The 23,621-nt window shown below is 36.6% G+C and overlaps 1 protein-coding gene across 1 annotated transcript in view; it reads left to right on the top strand.

Moving 5' to 3' along the window:
- Positions 1-23,621, top strand: part of LOC142340556 (copine-9-like) — a 64,226-nt gene that overhangs the window by 34,439 nt on the left and 6,166 nt on the right. Inside the window, exons 11-13 of the mRNA XM_075391202.1 lie at positions 1,288-1,415; positions 3,402-3,504; positions 6,571-6,702. Coding sequence (XP_075247317.1) covers positions 1,288-1,415; positions 3,402-3,504; positions 6,571-6,702 — 363 coding nt within the window. The remainder of the gene's footprint in view (positions 1-1,287; positions 1,416-3,401; positions 3,505-6,570; positions 6,703-23,621) is intronic.

Below are 23,621 nucleotides of genomic sequence, written 5' to 3'. Positions count from 1 at the left end.
ATAAAAAATGACAAGTACTTTCGGAGAAAGGCCATATAGAAATTTGCCAGTTTAATGTTAGCAGGAGTAATTTAACGCAAACTTAAAATCTCTTCAACTGGATCATATAGCTCTTCACAGGGCAAATACTAGGTTAAAGTTATGGAGGCACAATCAATTTGAAATTTTTTCGTGGGATGAAACTTACTCCTGCGTACGAATAATTGGCAAGCTTCGATCTGGTTTTTGTCCTTAATGACGTTTTTAAGGGCCGCCGTCGGCGTTAGAGTACTCACTCTAATTTGAAAGCAGAATGAAAAACTGGTGTTTTCCTTTTCCACAAGTCAGGACTTTCACGATTGACCACTGACCACCTCACTCAATGTTGAAACAGATTGGATTTCAAATTCTCTCACTTATTGAATTTCTTAATGTATTGAATACGGTGAAGGCCAAAAAAGCAAAATCAAAAGAAACGGGATAAACCCCGGGCACTACGGCTTGAAGCTTAAAGACTATGAATTTAGTTATCAAAATTCCTTAGTGTATGCTGCTACTATTAATATTAGTATTCTGCAATTGCTGGTAATAGTATTTAGCATATTCTGGTTCTAGAATTCTTTCAAGTAAAGTTACAGATAGTGAATGCGGTCAAAATCAAAAGAATCGGGATATACTGATAAAGCCCCATCACTAAGTAATAGGATAGTAGGCTATCAGAGTTCATTAGAGCAATTCGTTGCTGGCATTAGTATTAAGCTTAATAGCCCTCAGTTGAGAAATGGAATGTAAGTATAGCTATGTAATCTAACTTAAACTGCTCGTCAAATTTGGCACTTAGTGAAAATGCAGGTCAATTTGCATCTTTTTTCAGTTTCAATCTGTACGGACCTCAAGAGGGTCAACGGTGACTATTTTCCGGCAATCAACCGTCTATGTTCTAGAATTAAAACCGACGGAAATTGAAATGTTGAGAACTACTGAAAATGCTCTCGGAAAAGTTTACTTTTGTTAGCGAGTGTATTTGTTGAGCAAAAAGTTAGTAAAGGAAAATTTGATTCTGAGAGGAGGCGGAATATTATCTGCAAACACAATTAACGAACATCAATTTTGAAAGTAGGTATTATCGCGGATGCTCTCCTCAAATTCAAAATTTTCAAAAGAGATGGAAAATGGAACAATAAATGGCATGTTATAGAGAACTTGATTGATGAGGAAACTAATTGGATTCTCGGCTGTTTGTCAAGAGTGAATTCAGACGAAATTAAAAGGGTGACATTTAGATCATAAAAGTTGTTTCCTTTTTAGAACAATAATCCCGACAACCCAAATGTATGTGGAGTGCAGGGAATAATGGATGCATACAGATATGGGCTGAGTCAATCACAGCTGGCGGGACCAACTTACTTTGCCCCCACAGTCCGGGCCGCAATGAAGTAAGTAAAGATTATCCAGAAATGTTAGCACTATTTTGAAAGCATGAAAATCTGGTCAAATATTGATTGTTTACAGACAATAGCTGTTCCTTTTGGAATCAGTTCAGGGCAATCTATGAAGCGTGATGTTCTATGACTAAGAAAAATGAATTAATTAAGAATATTATATCTCTGTGTGGAGGTAGTGGTGGTTCAGTTGGTGTAATAAAAGGGAAATCAGATATTAGGCAAAAACTATTAGGTAAAAGTTTTCAGGCTTCGCTAATTGTCCACTGGGCGAAAAATGCATGTGGCTTATGAAAATAGTTATTAATAGCCGCCCTCATCTTCTCAGCCGGCTATTATTGCGCTCGTATTTTTTTTTACAATTCAAAGAATTTGAATTGTATTGGGGCGCTGTCTTTTTTTTTAAGATCTGTTCACACATTTTCATGATTTTTGAAGTCAAATTGGAGTAGTGATTTTGGTCACGCCAAAACAGGAAATGGAGCGAAAAAGCGAGTGGTTTTGCGGCGTAAATTTTTTCCGCTCTGATTTTGAAGTAGAGTGAGAAAACGGTGTTTGAACAAAAATTCGGTTTCTCGGTAGTGGTTTTTTGTTCACATGCGTCAATTTCACTCTGATTTTTACTGTTTTTTCGATTTTTTGGATCGGATTTTTTTCTAAATGGTTTTTCCAATCCATTCACAGCTCATTATAGGCCTAGTTTTTTGTTTGAATTCAATTTTCATTTCTCGCTAGTGGTTTTTTTGTTCACATGCGGCATTTTGACATTGATTTTCTGTTTTTTTCTTATTTTTTTGATATGATTTTTTTAAAAATGGTTTTCTAAATTCACTCATAGTCCATTCTAGGTCTAGTTTTTCTGTTTAGTCAATGAAAATTCTTTGAATTGTACGTCAGGACTTGTCCTGCTATGTTTTTTTACTTCGTCAAACTTTTTTTCGCTTTACCATTTTGCCGCTTTTTCGACATTTTGCGTGAAATCTTTTTGACTTCTCTAGGCTAGTTTCTCTCTTCTCTCATTCTGCTAAAAGTGAATTTGAACATCAGTTGCTCAGCAAAGCAATTCAAAATGAACAGAGTCAGAATAAAAAATTGATGTCAGAAATAGAAACGGGATAAACCCATAAAGCCCAATTTTAGATGCCCGCTATTTGAACGTCGTTTCTATATGTCTTAGTTACCACCTCTAATGCTTATTGGTGTTGATAGTAGCCCCTGTAGCCTCTCTCTAAGAAACAGAAGTATGTTCAACTACAAAATGCCATCAAAATAAATCGGACTTAAAAAATATTTTTGTACAAAAATCTTTTTTTTTAATATATTCTATTCGTTCAATCCCAATCATGCTTATTGGAATCAACGGCGGCTATTTTTCGGCAATCTGCCGGGTATGTTTATACACCCAGACGCTAAGCAAGCTCTGAAGAGTTTTAAAGTTAAAACTAAAAGAAGTAATTTGGTTACCCTGTGTCTTAAGTTCTTAAATTGACAAACAAAAGTATTCGCCGTATCTCGCTTTGATAAGAAAAGAAGCTATTCCCAAAAGCTGAACCTCCGTATAATTTCCCTGAAGTCATTGGTTGCATTCAAAGCGAGCATTTATATCAAATTAATACCTGAAAGGAAATGAAAAGAAACGGGATAAAATGAGAAAATGGGCTTATGTTGCTTGTTGTTCTCTTTTAGGACGCAATAACATGGCTACCGGAGATATCATTACTGTGTCCTTATTACATTTTAAAGCTTATGACCTTGTTGTGATATGCATGAGTTGGCTTAATGAATGGATTTATTAAACTGAACTTGAGGAAATCGCCTACCCATGAACAATTTTTCAGTAGCGTTTGTGAACAACTTATTGTCTTCGCTTTATTAAGATTTGTATAGCTAGATCGGAGATGTGAAATGAGTATTAGCTGACGGCGCGGTGGGAGAAGGGAAGGGGGAGGCTTGAATTTTAATATTTGGATGTTTGTTCAGGACGGCGTCGGAGTTCCAGACTGGGTTGCACTATTTCATGCTTCTCATCATCACCGATGGAGCTATTACTGACCTAGAACAGACTATCGAGGCTATTGTAGAGGTATGCTAATACATTTATAGCACGTATAATATATTTGTGTTCGCAAACTTCATTTATTCTTTTTAGGCTAAAATTTGAAACTTATGTTTGGGTACGTTTCTTCTGTCTGACTGTTCTTTTTTGTGTGCGTTCAGTTAAATGCTTAAAGTCTTATTAATTGCTCTCAATCAAAATTTGTAATTATTTGAACGCATTTTGTCTGACTGGTCGCTTTTTTTACACTCCACTTGGGTTGTTTTGCCTGATCAAAGTGACGTTAGAAGATCAATCGTTCTAACGTTATTCTTAAAAAAACAATTAAATAAAAGTTTGAAAAGTTCGCGAACCAACCGGCTGAGTTAAAAAGCACAGAAACCTGACAAAATATAAAATACAAAAGGAGAAAATTGGCTTCAATTATCCTCAAAATAGCCTTCAATCCTAAATGTATTGCTTCAATTATTCCAATGAGAGAAATGTACATCACGCAAAAAGTCAGGGCGTAAAAGTCACTCGAATAGTCATAACGTTCGAGAGACAATTTTGCAATAAAGAAGACGCTCAGTGTACAATAGTTGCTTCAAACTGCGTTCGGGAGCAATTAAAAATCTGTGTCAGACTAAGAACGTATAAAGAAATTTTTAAACACCACCAAGGCAAGCTTTCGTAGTGCCTTGGTAATCAGCATGTCTTCGTAGTTTAAAAATTTCCTCAGATGTCCTTGGTCTGTTTTTAAAGATTTTAAAGTTGCTCTCAAGCGAAGTTTGAAGCAATTGTATACGTGTTTTTTGCAACATTTTCGCTTGATCGCTTTGACAATCCTAGAGACTTCTACGCCATTGACTTTTCCCGTTTTTTTTCTGATCTTATTTCTCGCATTCACAGTTTTAGGCAGCTGAACTCAATTGGCTTCAGTTTGCTACTAGTTGGCCACTAGAAATTGGTGCCTTTTTTCACTTTGAACCGTAATAGTGGTATATAATAACCTCTAATGGCGTCATGTGAAGCCCCTTAGTGGACTTCTTGCGTTCCATTTCTAGGCCTCCACCCTCTCCAGGCTGTAATAGATTACAGCTCGCACTACTTGTTCGAGAGCGATTCCGACTTTAGTCGGTTGTTTTGACGTTGAAATCACTTCCTAATTCGTGGCCTTTGTCGCATGGTCCCCTAAGATAACAATGGCTTGCGACAATTAGTGTAGTTAACTAAATGATCAATAATTGAAGAGATTTTGTCAAAACACATGGGATAGGGAAAATATCTGGTGTTAAACTAAGAGTTTCAGAATCTTAGATTTACGTTTCGCTTCGTTGCAATATCATTGCTGAAAGTGAAGTAGTTGATACTGATGTACTTTTGTGCCATTATTAATTTCTCTCAAACGAATTTTAAATCAATTATACTAAACGTGTTAGTCTTTTTATCCAAAAATTTTGCTTGACCGATTTGACTTTTCGAGTGACTTTTGTGCCCTTGACTTTCGTTTTGCGTGATCTAAATTTCTCTCTCATTCGCAATTTTAAGCAGCTGAACTCAAGTGGCGGTAGTTCACTACTAAAAGTCAGATGAAAACTGCGCAGAATTTGATATCATTTTTTTCACGCTAAATTTTATTAGTTTTTATAATGGTACACAATAACCTCTAATGACGTCGTTTGAAGCCACCTTGGCGATTTTAGTCCACTCCCCCTACTGAAGCAGGCTGCAATAGATTAGAGCTCCCACTAGTCGTTCAAGGGCAATTCTTCCGACGTTATCAGTTTAAAATTGGTTTGTTGAAATGCTGTGACACCAAAGTTTTTTTGTTTTCTTGGGTCTAAAATATTGTTTTCTGGTTTTCAAGATTCAGTTTTTAAGGTTGTAATATGCCTGATACTTTCCAGTGTCTTCTTTCGCAGAGGTAACGGGAAGAATTATCATAGCGGTCAGTTTTTTGAGTTTATCAGCTTTTGTGCAGCATAAGAGTCATGGCTAGTTTTTCAACGCCACCATATAAATTTTAATAATTTTCAATTTGCTGTTTTGAGATTTCACACTTTGTTTTGTCAGTGAACTCTAGGATTAATTTCGGTTTGTGAGTTTTAAATGATTTTTTATGAGATCATAATTGTTTTTGCTTATGCTTGATGCAGTGATATCTATGCTGAAGTTTTCGCTACGACTGGGAGTGACGTTTGCTAGCTAATTATGTCTCGTCCCTTGATTTAAATCACGCTTGTTGCGTGATTTGAATTGGAAGTTTCAGAGGTGATATAGTTGTGGCTGGGGGCACTGTCTCGCCTTCGGAGATCGTGGATACAAACCCTTCAACTGTCGGAAATTTTGGCACTCCTTTCAAGCTCTCTCAGATGTACCCATAGTTTTTAAGCAGAGCAGGTTTTTTCAACTCCTTTCTATCTATCTAAATTTTACGGTACGCGAGTCTATTTCTCAGCTATTCCGGCAATTTTCTGTTTTTGGAATTTTCTGTTTTTTTTTTGCAATTATTCTGCCCGTCGTGCTATTTTGACACAAAAATTTAATTTTGTGGGCTTTTAAAGTGCATTCATTTTTACTGTTACATTAACGAAGTGTGTCGCTTACAGCCAGTTTCGTAAAACCTTCCAGGATTTTTGAATAGAAGGTACGCTTCTATTCAACCCCCCCCCCCCCCACACACACACACACACACACCTCCCAAAAAAAGTGGGCAAATATTATTTGCACCACCAACATATCACCTACGTTTTTTTACTCAATGGTTTGTAATGAAGCGCGTATTGCATCAGGGGGTTCTGAAAAGATCCGAATATCGGGCCGATATTTATCCTAATCAGATACCTAAAATTTTGAAATGATTAACATGCGATTCTGTTGTTGAAATTAAATTCTGTCGACACTAGGAAAGTTTAATCTCAATAATTTAGTTGTTTTCAACTATAAGCGAAATTTTGTCTCTATCGAGGTAAGAATGAAGAAAATGGCGACTCGTTTGTTCCTGCTGTGTTACTGAATATCACTGGATTACTTGGATATCAATGATATGCAAACGGCTTGCGAATTGGTGAACTCGCAGAATACTCCCCATTTAGTGCTAGTATGTTTTAGGCGTCGTACTATCCCCTGTCCATCATCATAATTGGAGTTGGCAATGCTGATTTTGAGTCGATGGAGGCGCTGGACTCTGACAAGGCTATGCTTAGATATGGCAACAGGGTGGCAGCTAGAGATATTGTACAGGTGACCCACAAAATGATCATCAAATGAAATCAAACCATGATTGTAGCAATTATTTTTATCCTTTTTGTCGTATCAGCTCTTTGCCATTATATTTTAGCCCAGGTCTTTCCCCGAGTGGTCTTAGGTCTTTTCCCCAAGCTTAGTGGTCATAGAATCTATAGCCCTATCATGGTAATTATACCATATGGGGGCTATAATAATGGGAAAGACTGTCGTCTCTTTAAAGCATTTTTTGTCTGACCAAACTTTAGTGACTGGTCCCGATTGACTTCTTGATTTTTGCGTAATCATTCAGGGTATCGAGCAGCAGAATTTAATTGGCGGTCGTCCACCACAACAATCACCTCTAAAGTGAGCTAAAGTTAGGCTGACTGCGCAGTTTAACAGCCCATTTCAGCACCAAATTATTACCTGACATTTGAAGACCCATTATACACTAGTGAAGTTAGAGTCACATGGCTCCCTTTCTCAAGCCCAGCACACACCTGTTTTTCTAATATAGTGACTTGATGGTCAGGCTAATTTTTAGGTTGATTCGTTTGATATTTTAGAGATGATTATGAAGCATGTTTAGAAAGCATGGTTGTAGAATCCAGTGTAAAAATTTAAGTTATTTGTTGATGGCATGTGCTATATGAAATCTTGCATTCATTGAGTGTATTTCTAGTTTTTCGGCCCTAACTCGTGTCAGCGCAAAAAATCTCTCGGGCCTCTACGATTTGTGTTCTAACCCAATGCTTGAAAAGTTGTACTCACAGAATGTAATTATTTCTTGTTTAAATTACTTATTAGAAATAAGAAGAAATTTGATCCCCTTGAGTGATGACGAAATTTGAGCAACATTTTGTCATCGTGTGAAGATGTATGATTTATATAATAAATAATGAAGTTTGAAGTCCGAAGTTATGATTAATTTAGAAAGGAGTGATAAAATTTTGCGGTACGAATATTTCTAATGTAATAGTTAGCAAACCGCTGTGATCAATTAATCTCAACTTACTGTCTTTTGACGGCCTAAATTTGAAGAATGTCATAACTGAAATGATATGCATTTAGCGATATGGTAACCATCAGTTCTTCTGGAGAGTAATAAGAACTTGAGAATGATTTAAAAAAACTCTAGAAACCATGTGCACTTTAAAAGCCTTATTAATTGCTCTAGAAGGGTCCGGTAATTAATTGCTCTGTGGCAAAGTTTGAAGCAATCGTATTAGTCCTGCGGTCTTTTTAAATGCAATTTTTCGCTTGACCGATTTTTCGTCCGACCTTTTCACTTTTTTCCTCAATACACTGATAAACAGGTAACGCCCGGAGGGAATAAAGTTTAGACCTAAATTTAGGGCGCGAAAGAAGGTTTTGTAGCTTAAAAACCAGACAAATTCCATTAATTGTCACATTAAATCCTTTCTTTACCTTTAAAAAAGTTTTTTCAGATTTTTTTCAATGCGCTAACCCATTGTTCTCATAATTGATAAACTTTTCAAATTGATAAACTTTCATCAAACAAGAGAAAAAAGAAAATACGCTCCGAAATAGAGCTCTTTGGAAGTTTGTTTCGAAAAGTATTCAATAGCCTGCTTCTTTTTATCCATTGAATCAATCCTTTAGGCCGCATAAACTGCTTGTTCAAACAGTTTCAACTATTAATAGCTGCCGTCAGCCTCTCAACGGCTATTATTTAGGCGCTCTTTTTTTTAATTCGCTTTACCTATTGATTAATTGCTCTCAAACTAAGTTTGTAGCAATTATATTAGTCCTGTTGGTCTTTATTTGCGATATTTCGCTTGACCGATTTTTCGTCTGACTCATTTGAGTTTTCGTCCTCAGAAACGGGATAAAGAGGTAGCTATCAGTGGCCATTAACGTTTCTTAGAGCCTTTCTGCTCACTAGTCTCCGAGTACGCGATTCACAGAAACTGTTTAATGTCACGATTTTTAGCACGATTTTGTTAAAATTTGCAATTTTTAAAATTTTTTAAATATTTTTGTCCTTTTCTGAGTTTAATGATCTTTACTGGCCAACGATATTTTTCAAGTCTTGAATGGGTTACATGACAGAACTCCAGAGACAAAATGATTTTGAATCTTTTTTTTCCTCTGAGAAATCTGGAAACTTTTTCAATTTTTGCGGTTTTCAGTTTTTTTTCTTTGATTTAATTACTAACAAGGCAAGAAAACTAGAAATTTCAGAGTCGACTCTCATCGTGGAAAAGTTTTCTTGGCTCTCTATCTCTCTGTCGGGTGGGATTTCTTTCCTTCTCTTTTTTTTGACGATTTATGTCTCTCACACTATCTCTCTCCTTAACTCTTTTGTTGATGCCGCACATCAGCTGCTGTTATGCGGCGTGATATCATCTATTACCCTCAGTAACGCTAAATTATTGTAGAAATTTCACCATAAATGACTTAGCTAGCATTTTTTTAGGAAATCCTTGTTAATTGCTCTTAAACGAAGTTTGGTAGCCATTATATTAATCCTGTTGGTGTTTTTACGCGATTTTTCGCTTGACCCGCTTTTTGTCTGACCCATTAGACTTCCATCCTCAAAAACGGATGAAGAGGTAGCGCCAAGTGGGCAATATGTTCTCTTAGAACCTTTGAGTTCACTAGTCTCCAAGTATGCGGTTCACAGAAACTGTTTAGGAGACTTATACTAATGGTGTCAAGGGCGGTTCTTAGAAATTGATCCTACTAATAGCTACTGATGGAGCCAACCGCTTGTCGGTCGTTCAAGCGCAATGTGCCTAACGTTAGTTGGTTAATTTCACGTTTTTCGTTTTTCTCAAGTCATGATTTTCACGTTTGACTTCTGACTTACTGCACTCGCTGTTTCACTTGAATGGATTTTAAATTCTTTCGCGCATTGAATTACCCAAAGTGGTGAATACGGTCAATGTCAAAATATCAAAATCGAGAGACGTGAAAAACCGATAGAGCCCGGTTATTAAGTCATAGTGCGTTAGGTTATCAAAGTTCATTAGAGTGTTTGCTAGCTGAGTGTTTGGTATTAGGCTTATTAGCTTTCAGTTAAGAAGCCCGAATTAAGCATAGTTTTAGAATCTAACTGGAACTGCACGCCAATTTAGCACACGTTTTGACACAAAAACTTAGTTTGCTCAACTTGTCTGTTTTTTTTCTGTTTCAATCCCGATGTGCGTCAACGGCGGCTATTTTCCAACAATCTACCGGCTATGTTTTTGAAGATAAATGGATTTAGGGATGATTTCTATGTTAACATACATTGCGGGGTGTTGTGGGTGTTCTGTTCCGCAGTTTGACGCTCTTTTTCGTTTTACATTTGCTCACACATCAAAGCTGCAAGTATTTGAATGTCTTCATCCTCACACTTACGGCTTTTGCGCTCTTGGCATCAATTCTCACTCTCTCTAGGAAATGTTTCAAGGTCATTTGCGTGATTAGATTTTGCTCATACGGGACTCATCTCAATAATATGACTTTTGCACTGCAAAAATTAATTTTAATTTGAATTAGTTTAAGGTCAAAAGAACTTAAAATATAATGAAGGTTCGTCCTCGTAATAAAAGGCAACAATAAAGGTAATAAAAGGCTTCTGCTGAATGAATTTTGACGGGTATTATTAAGTTATGGCTGGATGTTTTTTACATTGCTTTTTGAGCGGCGTCTGTAACTTATAGCTGTATCTGTCTATTATCCGACATGCAAGTGTTTTTCTCGACAATAACTGCTTTGTCTGCCGGCTATGTTTTCTGTATTGAAAGTTTATTAATTGCTCTTGATTGAAGTTTGAAGAAATTATTGTAAACAGATGTCTTTTTTACGCAAAATTTTTGCTTGACCAATTTTTTCTTGAACATTTTTTCGATTTCATTTCTCGAGTGACTGTTTACGCATTAGTTTTTGATTGTCTGGGACTTAAACATGTGCTCAAAATTGAACAAGGCTTGGCAGAATTTCAATTACCTGAGGCACATTGTTCCGTACAGTTTACCTAGTAACGTGAAATATAATGTATTCGGTGTGCGTTTTATCTATTATACTGCACGGCTCTCCTGCTTGTCATGCCATTTTCACGCCGCGGCGATTACTTGAACTTCAACATCAAATTCTTGAGTTCGTGCTTGAAAAAGCTAAATTGATCTCTTGGCTGATGCATTTCCGCTGATGCATTTCCGATCGCATATCAACGACTGTGGGCGATGACAGTACATAGCCCGTGTAGCGTAGAGGTTAATGTCGACTACTCTCATTAGAGAGATCGCAGATGCGAACCCTACAGCATTCAGAAGTGTTTAAACAATAAAAGTGTCTAGCGTAAGTAGTAAGTAAATACTGTCTCAAGAGAGGGGGGGTTATCCTACGATACTTAAACATGGGATAATAGGGGGTTATCCTAGACGGAAAGGGATTAAGGGGATTAGGCGGCCTTGAAACTCATTTTTCCGCCATGACAACCCTAGCGACGGTTGATTTGAAAGCTATTCACGAAATTTACAAGGAATTGAAAAAGGATTATTTTCAATACGGTGAAAGGTTTCTTTATTTCTTGGCAACATGTCAGTACTTGGATCCTGATCTTGATTTGGATATTGCGATGAAAATGAGACCCTATGGTGGACTGATTGGTATTGATAATTCGTCTCTGGACAAGTATTTCAAGTCTTACAAAATTTTGAGGTTGCATGCTATACTTCACGACGCTTCAGGTTTTGTCTTTGAATATAGTGAAAAAGGGCCGGGCTATTCGTATGTCCTACCGTGTCCAGTGACAAACGAGTATCTTGGTCACGTGACAGGACTTGCCTTCTGTCTATATGTAAAGACTTTTAAAAGCAATTTATTCAGTTTGCTGGAATGTTGAAATCAAGACCAGTTGTTCTCGATTTTGAAGGCTTTCGACATAAAAAGTCTGGTTTTATTATCAAAGAACTAGCTGTTTCGACAGAAAGTTATTGCGATACTGTGTCATTTTTACCCCCAACTTCATTCAACATACTGTCTTCGAGTGAGAGACGATCATACAGTTGGGTGTCAAAATATCTCCATGGTTTGAATTGGGAGAGTGGAGATTATCCATATTGTTATTTGCAACAAATTTTTGATAGCACAGCACTTCGATTTCCCTTGGCAACTTTTTATGCGAAGGGAACAGAAAAAACAGAAACTATTCAGAAACTTCTGAAAAAGGACGTTATCAATTTAGAGATTTTATTATGTCCAAAATTTGAAAATTTGAAATTTTTTCACGAGACACCAATTTGTACTTTACATGTTTTAAGCTGTCCTAAGCGGCAAAGAAATCAATACTGTGCACGAAAAAAAGCTACACTTTTTTACCTGTGGCTAACGAATGAATCGACGGTCCGAGAAAGCAGCATCGTCTCTACTTCAAGTGAACTTGTCCCCAAATTTAGTGGTTTACAGTTGTATTGCGGATGAAAATCAATTAACAGCTACATTTGTCAAAGAGGAAAAAGTTGACAGTCGTGGTCAAACTGTACTGAGGAAACAGCAAATTGTCTGTACTGGAGCTGAAATAGAAGCGTTCAAGAAATACCTTTCACTTTTGGAGTACTTCCAATTGTACCATGTCTTTGGAAGAGAAAATGCGAAAGCTGAAACTAACCCCTTTACCTATGCCCAAGCGTGCAGAACCAGTTCTGATGTCACTGAACGATAAGAGCCTTCCAGCTGAAATAAGACGAAGAATTGAAAAGAACAACGTACAGTCAATTGTTTTCAGAGAAAAAACTGACAGAGTAAATGCGAACTACACCATTACTTTTATCAATGATAATCAAAACTCACAATTTGTATCTTATGAAATTTATATAATGAAATAAACAAATTTACCTCTTTTTTTTAAAAAAAAAACTTATTTTGAAATGAGTAAAGCAGAGGATCAGTTAGATACAGGCGGGGCAATAACTGACTTAGTGTTTGATGATAATCACCATGAAAGACGATCATGGAGGTTTTGTAATTCAAGGATACCACGATCAGAAGTTGTTTATTTTACACAAGTTTTTATTATAATTTTTCTCATAATAGTTTCTTTGGTAAAACTTGTGTTTTTCCAGCTTGAATGTGAAGAGTCTACATTTTGGTTTTCTCTTCTTTCTTGTACAGTTGGATACGCTCTTCCCAACCCAAAATTATGAATAAAATCATTTCAACAACTGACCGGTTGTTAATGGCTGTTTGCGGTCCGTCATGTTGTGGAAAAACAGAGCTTATTTTCAGAATGTTACTCGAAAACACTTTTTCTCCAAAGTTCCTCTCGATTTTTTATTTCTACCAACATGAACAACCCAAATTTAAGTCACTAGAGGCAAAATTAAACATACAGTTTACCAAATTTTCAAGCTTCGATCTGATATCGGAGCTCGAAAACTGTCTGCTGGTGTTTGACGATTCATGTGAAGAGATTTTTAATGACAAAGAGTTTTCGAAATTGGCTACAGCAGGACGTCACAAAAACATTAGTGTAATTTACGTAAAACACAATTTATTTCAACAAAGTAAATGGTCACGAACTATTGATCTTAATACAACACACATCATTTTATTTAAATCACCCCGTGACCTTCAACAGATTGGTTTAATTGGTCGACAGCTTAATAACACAAAATTTTTGAAAGATAGCTACGAGCTAGCAACCAAACAACCCTTTGGTCATTTACTGATCGATCTGGATCCAAAAACATCGGACGTTTTACGTTACTGCTCCAATATTGTTCCACCAGGACCATCCGTTTTTTACCTTCCCCCAGCTAAAGCTGTTGTAACCAATTTGAGTAATGAGAGAGAAAGAGCTTTGTATGCTGCGGCGAATGTTAGAGACATCGGACATAAAGTCAAAAGAACTAATCAAGTCGGCACCAAATAGTTTTATTAACTTTCTTTGCGAGTGTTTGTTTAATGTTGTCAACGGTAACGTTCCCGTCAAGAGGACATTAATACAAGGTCATGAAAATTCATTTAAAAAACTTTTATCTAAACAAACAAGTTTAAAAAATAAAAGGCAGATTTTTGCTAAAAACACGGTTCTTTTGAAAGGTATTGCTCTCTCGTGTTACCTTCATCTGAGGAAGTGATAATGTATACTGAAGAATTTATCTTAATTCCCAAAAGAATGTTCATGTCAACACAACCGGCAAAAAGTGAAATTTTTGACAATCCTGTCTACAAACAGAAAGCCACGCAATTGTCTCATTCAAAGAAACATGTTACAAAATCCGGAAAAAAGTGAAAAAGAGGATGGAGCAGTCCAGACAGAACCCAGCATAAATGTTGAAACAGATCATGAGGAAAAAGGAGCCGATGAGTGATGACAGTGAAATTGAACCTATTGTCAAAAAAAGTACAACTACAACGTTTCAGTCAATAATAAGAGATTTGGGAGTGATGGAGAAAAATAAAATCGGAAGAGCAGAAATCATTCTCAACAAGATATTAGAATCCCCGACAATATCCATTGAAGATCCAGGTGGTATCATTCATATTGATAACCAACCACTTGGCTTAAAAGCGTCAACTTTTTTGTATAACACACAGCAGTCAACAAAGAAAATTGACATTCAAAAATATTCTCGAGCATTATTAGCTCTCGATCTTCCACCTCATTTAGTTTCGAATACCTATGCCAAACAGATCTTGGAAGCATCCGAAAGCGAAGAAGAAATTTTTGCAAGCCCACGAGCACAATCAGGAAGCGGTTATCAAGTTACCAACCAAAGAAAAACGGGCACAAGAAAAAAGACGGCAGAAGGAGAGACCAAACAGCAAAAATGGTCTTACTTCTTCTGAGAAAAAAACGTTGGATCAACTGTATTTGAAGGGACCTGCATCGTTTGGAAACCCAAAGCGATTAAAAACCCAAAGCAAATTATCATTTGGTAAAGTTAAGACATACTTGGAAACCAAGTCATCTTTTACAAAATATCGCCCAATTCGTTTACGATTTCCAAGACTTAAAGTAATAGTAAAAGACATAAATGAAATTTGGTCCGTTGACTTGGCTTTTGTGGATAAACTAGCAAAATACAACAGAAATGTTAAATATTTATTGGTTGCGGTCGACTGTCTTTCCAGATACCTTCGTGTGGAGCCCTTAAAAACAAAGTATGCAACGGAAACTGCCTCGACCTTTAAAAAAATGATAAAAAACAAGCAACCACAAAAAGTGTGGGTTGATGATGGTACAGAGTTTCTTGGAGCCTTCAAAACCTTATGCAACAAACGAGGAATTCATTTATACAGCACTTTTAGTGAAAAAAAGTCTGCATTCGCAGAGCGGAATATTCGGTCACTAAAAAACATTATCTACAAGTACCTTGAAGAAAAGTGGACATACTCCTACATAGATAAACTGGATCAATTTGTGAAAACAATTAATTCACGAGTCAACCGAGTAACCAAACTTGCTCCAAATAAAGTCACTAAAAAGGATGTTCCACGACTTGTCTCGTTGAGCGCTCAAACAATCAAGTTTCAGAGACCCAAATTTTACGTTGGAGATTTTGTTAGAACTGTCAAAAAAGACGAAGCCTTCAGGAAAGGGTATAAACAATCTTTCACCGACGAAGTTTTTGAAGTAGAAAGCTTAGCAACCTTCAATCCGCCAACGTATTCACTTATTGATGCAAACGGTGAAAAAATTGATGGTAAATTTTATCAACCAGAGTTACAGCTTGTTCGTGTAGAGAAAAATGAGTGAAAACCGTTTCACCGATGAATTCACTGTGCATGTTATTTCATCTGCTTCAATGGAAATTTTTGACTCTAACACTCTCAGTTCATTTCGAAACTTTTTCAATGATGAAATTCAACTCGCTGGTGACTGGAGAGTAGCTCTCAGTGAGATCATTTTCCCCACAAAAATTGAGCATATTGTAAATGGAGACATGGTAGTATATAGCTTAAAAGGGTACGAAGACAGCCAGAAAAGGGCTACCGAAGCCAATGTGATCTCTCGTCCGTATAACGGTGAAAAATTGTCTATCATGACAGGAACTTATAACTCAGTTGTTGACATACTAACTACTATCAAACGAACTGTTGGACTACCAAACTTTTCATTCAGAGAGATCAAGAAAACTGGAAAGTTTGAAATTTTGATGGGGAAAAATGAAGGAATTACTTTTCCCAGTAAAGAAATTCCCAGCATTATTGGTTTTTCGGGCATTCCAGATGGCAGTGGAGTACACATAGGGTACAAAATGAAAAGCGCAACATCAAACAGACTAATGAAGAGTGATGAAACGGCAGCATACTATGGAGAATTTCCCGTTGATCTTTGCTCGGGAAAGCACTTAATTTTTATATATACGAACATTATTGAGTACCAGTACGTCGGTGATACAAATGCCCCCTTGCTTCGAGTCATTGATTCAAAACAACGTCTGAAAAACGGTAGTGTCTGCGAGCTTGAACCAGCTCATCGAATTGTTTTTTCCAATTTAGATTACAAAAAACTCTTATCAAACACCATACAATCAATATCGATTGAGCTTCGCACAGAAACGGGAGAATTGGTTCCCTTTTCGGGAACCGGTAAAGTCATTTTAACCCTTCAGTTCAAAAAATTTTCCAATTAGCATGGACTCTTATTACGCTAACCAAGCAACATCCTTACCACATTTCTCTGGCCACTACCGGCAAAGAGGCAGTGGTTTTGGTGCATTAGCTGCGGGAATTGGGCGGGTCGCTTTGCCCCTAGCTCGACGTTTCATTCTTCCTACTGCAAAACGTATTGGAAAAGAACTTCTAAAGCAAAGTGTTCCAGAGCTGCTAGACGTTGTCAGCAGTAAAAAATCACCCAAACAAGCACTCAAAAATACAATAAGCAACACTGTTAAAAAACAAACAGGGGGAGCAAGATTTCGGCAACAAAGAAAAACGATTAGGAGTCGCTCAAAAAAATCACCAAGAAAAAGATTAACCAAACAAAAGTTGGTCATTTCAAAACAAAAAGTTCCAAAAAGAAGTCGGTCTGATTTCTTTTCTCAAGTTAAATATGATCGCTAACCTGTTACCAAACGAAGCAACCCATAGCTCTTTGGATCTGTTTGAGAAGCCGGCGCTCTTGGTGACTTTCGATGGAAGTTTTTGTCAAAAATGGGGACCTGTTTATAGTCCTGATGGACCCATGTTAGAGTTCGAGGTAACTGGTGACCGTAACAACTTTATTGATTTACAAGAAATTTTTTTGGAAGTCAAATGCAAAATTGTTCAGTCTTCGGGAGCTGATCTCAAATATGACGGGGCAGCTACTGCTGACACTGCTAAAACCGATGCTCCATACTTTTGCAATGATGTGCTACATTCACTTTTCTCTGACTGCACAGTGTCAGCCAACGGGTTAAAAATCTCTAACGCAAATGGAAATTACGCACACAAGAGTTTTATAGAAACTGAGTTCTCACATAACAAAGACGCAAAGAACACTTGGTTGGCATGTCAAGGCTATTCTTACGAAGAAGATCCATCTGCAATAAAAGCAGGTGAAATTGCTCGAAGAAAAAACTCGGTCAGAGAGTCAGCAGAATGCACTTTTTATGGTAAAGTAGCGGTAGACTTTTTCACATGTGATAAACATCTGCTCAGTGGTGTAACTCTTCGTATTGCATTCAGAAGATCTATTGATGATTTTGTTATCATTTCGGATGATGCTGCAAAACATTACAAGGTGAAAATTGTTGAAGCTAATTTGTACGTTCGCAAGATGACATTGAATGACGAGGTCGTGTCTGCCATTGAAAAAACCTTGCTTTCTAGCCCTGCTGTCTATCCCTACTTTGAAACTTTGACAAAGACGTTTTTGGCTTCAACTGGTCTGCATAGTTGGAAGCAAGAGGACATTTTTGCACGAGAGCCAATCCGAAGACTAGCAATTTGTCTCAATACGAACGAAGCTTTTTTGGGCAACAATATGCAAAATCCTTTTCATTTTCAAAAATTTGACTTGGAACAGATATATATTTATCGCAAGGGGTTACCAGTGGCTGATAGCCCAATATCTACAACTGATAACAAACGCCTTTATTTTAATACAATATCGGATTTAGCCTATATTGACAATGGACACGGAATAAGTCTGTCAGACTATCCCAACCATTTTATAATGGTATTTGATCTGACTAGCACCCAACAAGCTTCTCATGATTTTATACACCCGGAGCTAACAAACTGCTCCATATCTATCGAGTTGAAGTTTTCATCAGCGTTACCGACCAACATTGAAATTTTTATTATTGGAGAAAAAGCTAGTACAATTTTTGTTGATACTGCGCGACGAGTGTCAAAAAATCATATTCTAACAAACTGATGATGGATGAAGATGATATTAATGGTTTAATTCAGAGATGTCAAAAACTAAAGCACAAATTTCGAGGTGTATTTGCAGCAGACAATTTTCCTTCAAAATTGAAATCAAATACTTTTTTTTAATAGTAAATGCGTCAAAATCTCAAAGTCCTGGCACGCACTGGCTCCTCATTTGTAAAAAGAACGACCATCTTCTGTTTGCTGATCCCCTTGGACGATCCTTCTTACAAGAATATTTATCAACGACTTGCAAAAAATAATGTACAGTTTCACCAATTACTTGAAAACCAACCAATTCAAGGTCAAAACTCAGAATTGTGTGGACTCTTTTGTATTGTTATTGCTCATTTAATATTTGATGATAGACAAATTGTAAATTGTAGTGATTTTCATTTGATTCGCTTTGCTCTTCACATGATGCTCTAACAAAACTAATATTGTGAAATAAATTTTTTTTAAAACTGAATTTTTTCTTCATATACAAGACGAACAAATAGTAAATCAGAATCAATGTTTAGTTTTCCAAAACCACTCATAAATATATCCATAATCTGACAAAAAGCACCAGAATGAGGACCACTCAAAATTGATTCCACTCTTTTTAAAGTTTCACTACTAAATTGATCAGTTTGAGTTTTCGAAGAAATTGTAGAACATACAAAATTGTGAATTGTTTTCTGTGGTACAATTGATGTAGATCTCGCCAATGTTTTTGAGATTCCGCTAGAGACCGCTGTAGATTTTGATAGTTTGGTTGCCGCTGTTGCCAAGGGTGGAAGTCGCTTGCGTACATTTGCTGTATCCATTTTCTCTCCAGATTTGTTATTAAAGTCAACGGCAAGCTGTAATTTTGAAAATGTATCTCCTTTAAATTCCAGACTCGTTGAGGTTGAAAATAAGTGTCTGAAGGTAGTGAAGAGACAGGGAACTGCAAAAATTTTGATTGGCTTCATGGTCTCAACATCGATTGCACTCTCAATCAGAACGTGAAAATGGTTAGTTGGTAACTGACAAAATTCAGACTCAAAATGAGGACACACAGCATAGTTATTCGAAGCTGTTAAGTTTGGCTTTTCATCAGCAATTAAAAACTTGAACTGCTTTTGAAATAGTTTGAAATAGTTGGGAGATCGCTCAAACATTGCTTCCACCATCTCTACTACACTGATCAAATTTCTGCTTCTTTGCTGGGGTTGGTTTTGAATCTTGCGTTGCAGCAGCTTCACGTATTTTTTCTGCTTTTTTGACTAAATTTCCAAACTCTTCTAGAGTCGGAGAAATTCTCTGTTCAAACTCGTAATCCTCGGCCGCTTTCTTGAACAACTTTAGAAACACATATGTTCCGGTTCTCTCGTACGTTTTTAAAGTTGCCCTGACCAAACGCTTTTCTGTTTGGGAAATGTCGAAATAGCAATCTCCAAACTGTGTGTCTTTTGAGGAAGTAAAAGGCATGGTAGGCAACTTGTTTTATCACTTGCTCTTAATGTAAATAACTACGAAGTTAAGAGGCGCGGCAAGTTGGGATCAAACCAGTGTCGTCATATTTTTAATTAAATCCAAGTGATTGGTAAATACAATCTCAAGTACGCCCCACGGCGTACTTGAGACTGTTCATTTTAGACTTTTATACGTATGTGACCTTAGATAATAGTTAATTAAAACCATACCTCTATAAACTACCAGAACCTACTTGCGAACAAAGACAACAAGTACATGTGTTTTGTATATAAAACAATAAATTTATCAACACAACTCCACACTTCTGTGTGGGAGAGAGATAAACATTAATAGTGTAGGGACCCATATATATTACAAGTTGATTTAGAACAGATGTGACCCTAGATAGTATAGTGTAGAGACCACACAATTTACATAAAACCAATACAAAACAGATGTGACCCCAAATTCCTCTGTAAAGGAACCAAAGTGCGGCTAGCCACATGCTATATACAATATATTATGCAACTAGGTGTGTCCATGCTCCAATCATTTGTTTGGTCTTAGAAAAGACGAACCTTGCGAAACACATGCAGAACCTACTTGCGAACAAAGATAACAAGTACATGTGTTTTGTATAGAAAGCAATAAATTTATCACCACAACCCACACTTCTGTGTGGGAGATAGTTAACCATTAATAGTGTAGGCACCCATGTATTTTACATACAAGTTGATTTAGAACAGATGTGACCCTAGATAGTATAGTGCAGAGACCACACACAATTTACATAAAACCAATAACAAACAGATGTGACCCCAAATTCCTCTGTAAAGGAACAACAGTGTGGCTAACCACATGTTATATACAATATATTAGGCAACTAGGTGTGATTATGCTCCAATCATTTCTTTGGTCTTAGATAAGGCGAACCTTGCGAAACACATGTTGGGAAAGAATTTTGTACTTGTGTTCATTTCTTTCTTTTGCTCTTACTTAACAGTTAACTATTGAATCGAACTTGAACTTGAAAACAATGTCCGTGAAAATTCTTTCGGAGTCTGCTATCTCTTTTGAGAGAACTCTTGTTTACCAAACCGTGTTTGAAAATTTTGTCGTACTGATACAACAGAAAAGAAAAAACGATTTGTGGTACACATACCAGCATTGTTTGATACCGAAGCTATTTATTAACGCTATTGCTGCCCTACCGGAAAAAACGCAGCCGGCTGAATCCAGTGTCATTACTTCTGGAGGACACTTACCACCAAAAACTATACCACAAATGCATTCGACTGAAGAAAATTTGCCGGAGGAAGTGAGACGTATCTTGTACAGATACGACTGCGATTGTGTGCCCTTATTCGAGAATCAACTCGGTACATATCACGCCTACGAAAATTTGGGTGATATGTGGGGTGTCAAATCATCGCCATCCTCACCGGACAGTCAGCCACCGAGTGTTTCAGTCAGTGTTCCAACAACTCCTGCTGTGGATCCAAGCCCAACTTTTACTCCAACCCCAAGTCCGTCACTCTTTCAGGATTTCCAGAGGAAGAACAAGATCTCTCACAATTTTGCAAGTCAGTTTGATGTCAACATTTTATCTGGTTCAAACTTTCAGACACCACAACCCCAAACAAATTCAGCCGATGTCAAGACACCCAATTGCTCAGAAACTCCAGTAGTGTGCGCAGCACCAAAAAAACGAAAACAAGAAGACTCTCTAATGGACTTTTTTGACCTCTAACAACTTATTTAATATTGAATTGTTTTTCCTTTGCACTTTGGTGTGTTGTGTTACTATCTTTTGTGAATAGCTCGCTAATTGACACTCTTCTTTTAATGTTTTTACATAGCTAGCAGACTTTAGAATCAGAATTTTACAAAAATGGACATGTTCAAACATGTTCACAAAAACAGTACTGTTTAGTGAGACAAAGTTGGGAGAAAAATTCCAAATTGGACATGTTCAAACGTGTTCGAATGTATAGCAGGAAGCAAACAAGCTTCTGATTGGTTGAGAGAAAATTTGTTGAGAAAGCTATTGAAATGTAAAATTAGGTTCGAACAAAAGCTTCAAAAAATGCATAAAGTCCTTATCAAACAAAAACTTCATTTAGCAAATCGTTCTTCGTATGCTGATATAATATCAGCGCTCCTGTTGGCTATACCTTCAGGTGTTAGTTAAACTAGTAAAACATCATTTTTTCAGCAAAAAGGAGGAAAAAAAGAAAGGATTTTTTATTAAAAATGAGATTTTTCCGGTTTTTTTGCTTAATAAATTTTTTTCGACGGAACGAAAACTCAAAACCTGAACGCCATTACCAACTGTTTTTTGTGGGCTACCGATATGAATAAAAAAATTGACCACATTTCTTCTAAAAAAGTTGAAAAAAAAATTAAAAAAATTTTTTTTTTGTTTTTCATGGTGACCTTTGACCCCAAAAAAGTCGGCTCCAACAGATAGTTGGGATGAAACTGACTATTGGGTTGACACTATCAGACACTGTACTACAAAAAAGCTCATAACGCTCGTCAAAATAAACTCAATCCTTCATGAGATAATTAACCATTAATTAACAGCTAATTAGCAACTAATTAGTCTAATTAGTAATTAACGAAAAAAAAATTCCCATTTTTTTAAACGGATTTGTAATCAGTGGTACATGCTTGTCACTTTTGGTCATAAGGGTCAGGGTCGAAAAACGGTTCCTTCAACGATTTTCAAAACATCTGGACATTAACGTCTCATTAACATCTGGCATTAATTAGCAATTGAAGTACCCGACATAATAATGATACACCAGGTTTTTTCTAAAAAACCAATTTTTTGGGGGCTGGAGACAAAATCATCTCATAACAGCTGTCATCGAAAAATGCTTGCAACAGGGGGCTTGTCATTGGCTGTCATGTGATGACATTGATTGATCATGATTGACAGAAAATCTAACTTTTTTCCTGATAAAGATGAGGGATTTTTTCTTGTCGGTTCCTGCGCTTTAGTGCCCGGGGAGCATTTTTGGTTATGATGACCAACATCGTCAGACGCACCCATCGGTATCTACAGTAAAAAAAAAATACAAAAATCGCTTTTTTTTGCAACATTAAGCGAAAAAAATTGAACATTTCATTTGCTTTTAGTAGATTTTTTAGCTGTTCAAACACCGTGACAGTAATAAAACTGTGCATGATAACCGTCCAAAGCATCCCTTGTACTTAAAATTTAACAAAGTGTACAAAAAAGCGATGTTTTTGCAATATTATTCAAAAATTCTATGGGAATCAAATCAAAACTTTCTTTTTATGTAGGCTACTGGAGTGTAATATTACATCTAACGGATTCAAACACAAATGTTTCCTCTACCCTTATGTCATTGGAGCATATTATCTATGAAAATGAAGAAAAAAGATTAAAATATTTGATTGAAAGATCATTGAAAAATCATAAAAGTTTACTTTGACTAAACCTAAAAGTTAGCAAATCAAAAAATTGCAATTGATATGCTTTCTTACATCACATATAACTAATAACTAAAAAGAACTACCCCTGGTTTTAAAAAATCTTTATATATTGTACTAATAATTCGAAAATAACAAACAAGTTTTATCATGTCAGTGTTGTTCAGTGAGAAACGTAAAGTCAAGCGCTACTTTACGTTCAACGCAACTTGATATGTTCATAGTAGTTGACTGAAGCGGGGACGCGCTCTTATTATCCAATCAAATTCGAAAATTTTGAAAGTTTGATTTGCGCGCGTCTTATATGAACCTCGTGTGGAATAGAAATAAATTCGCCATTTGAAGTTGAGTTACATGTTTACGAAAGTTGTCATTATCTCTGTTAACTTTTGAATCTTGAATTTTTCAACTATGGTTTTCAATTACAAATATTGTTCGGCAACTTTTGCAAACAGAGGAAATCAATCTCGCCATGAGCATCGCTACCATCCCGACGAAGTAGGTTTACCAGTCTTTACCTGTTGTATTTGTACATTCACTTGTAGAAAACTTTCTGAACTGGAACAACACATGAGGACTTGTCATCAAAAATTTACAAATTGTTGTCGGTCCTGCTATATGGGCTTTAACGACACCAGATTATTTGCTCAGCATATGAGTTCTTTGCATTCTTTACCTGTCTTTGGCGATCAATTCCAACCAACTCAAGCGCC

Source organism: Convolutriloba macropyga, chromosome 6, assembly GCF_964194025.1.
Source record: "Convolutriloba macropyga chromosome 6, txConMacr16.3, whole genome shotgun sequence".
Lineage (NCBI taxonomy): Eukaryota > Metazoa > Xenacoelomorpha > Acoela > Convolutidae > Convolutriloba > Convolutriloba macropyga.
Note: the sequence above shows the minus strand (reverse complement) of the source record. Positions and strands in the feature narration are given on the sequence as shown.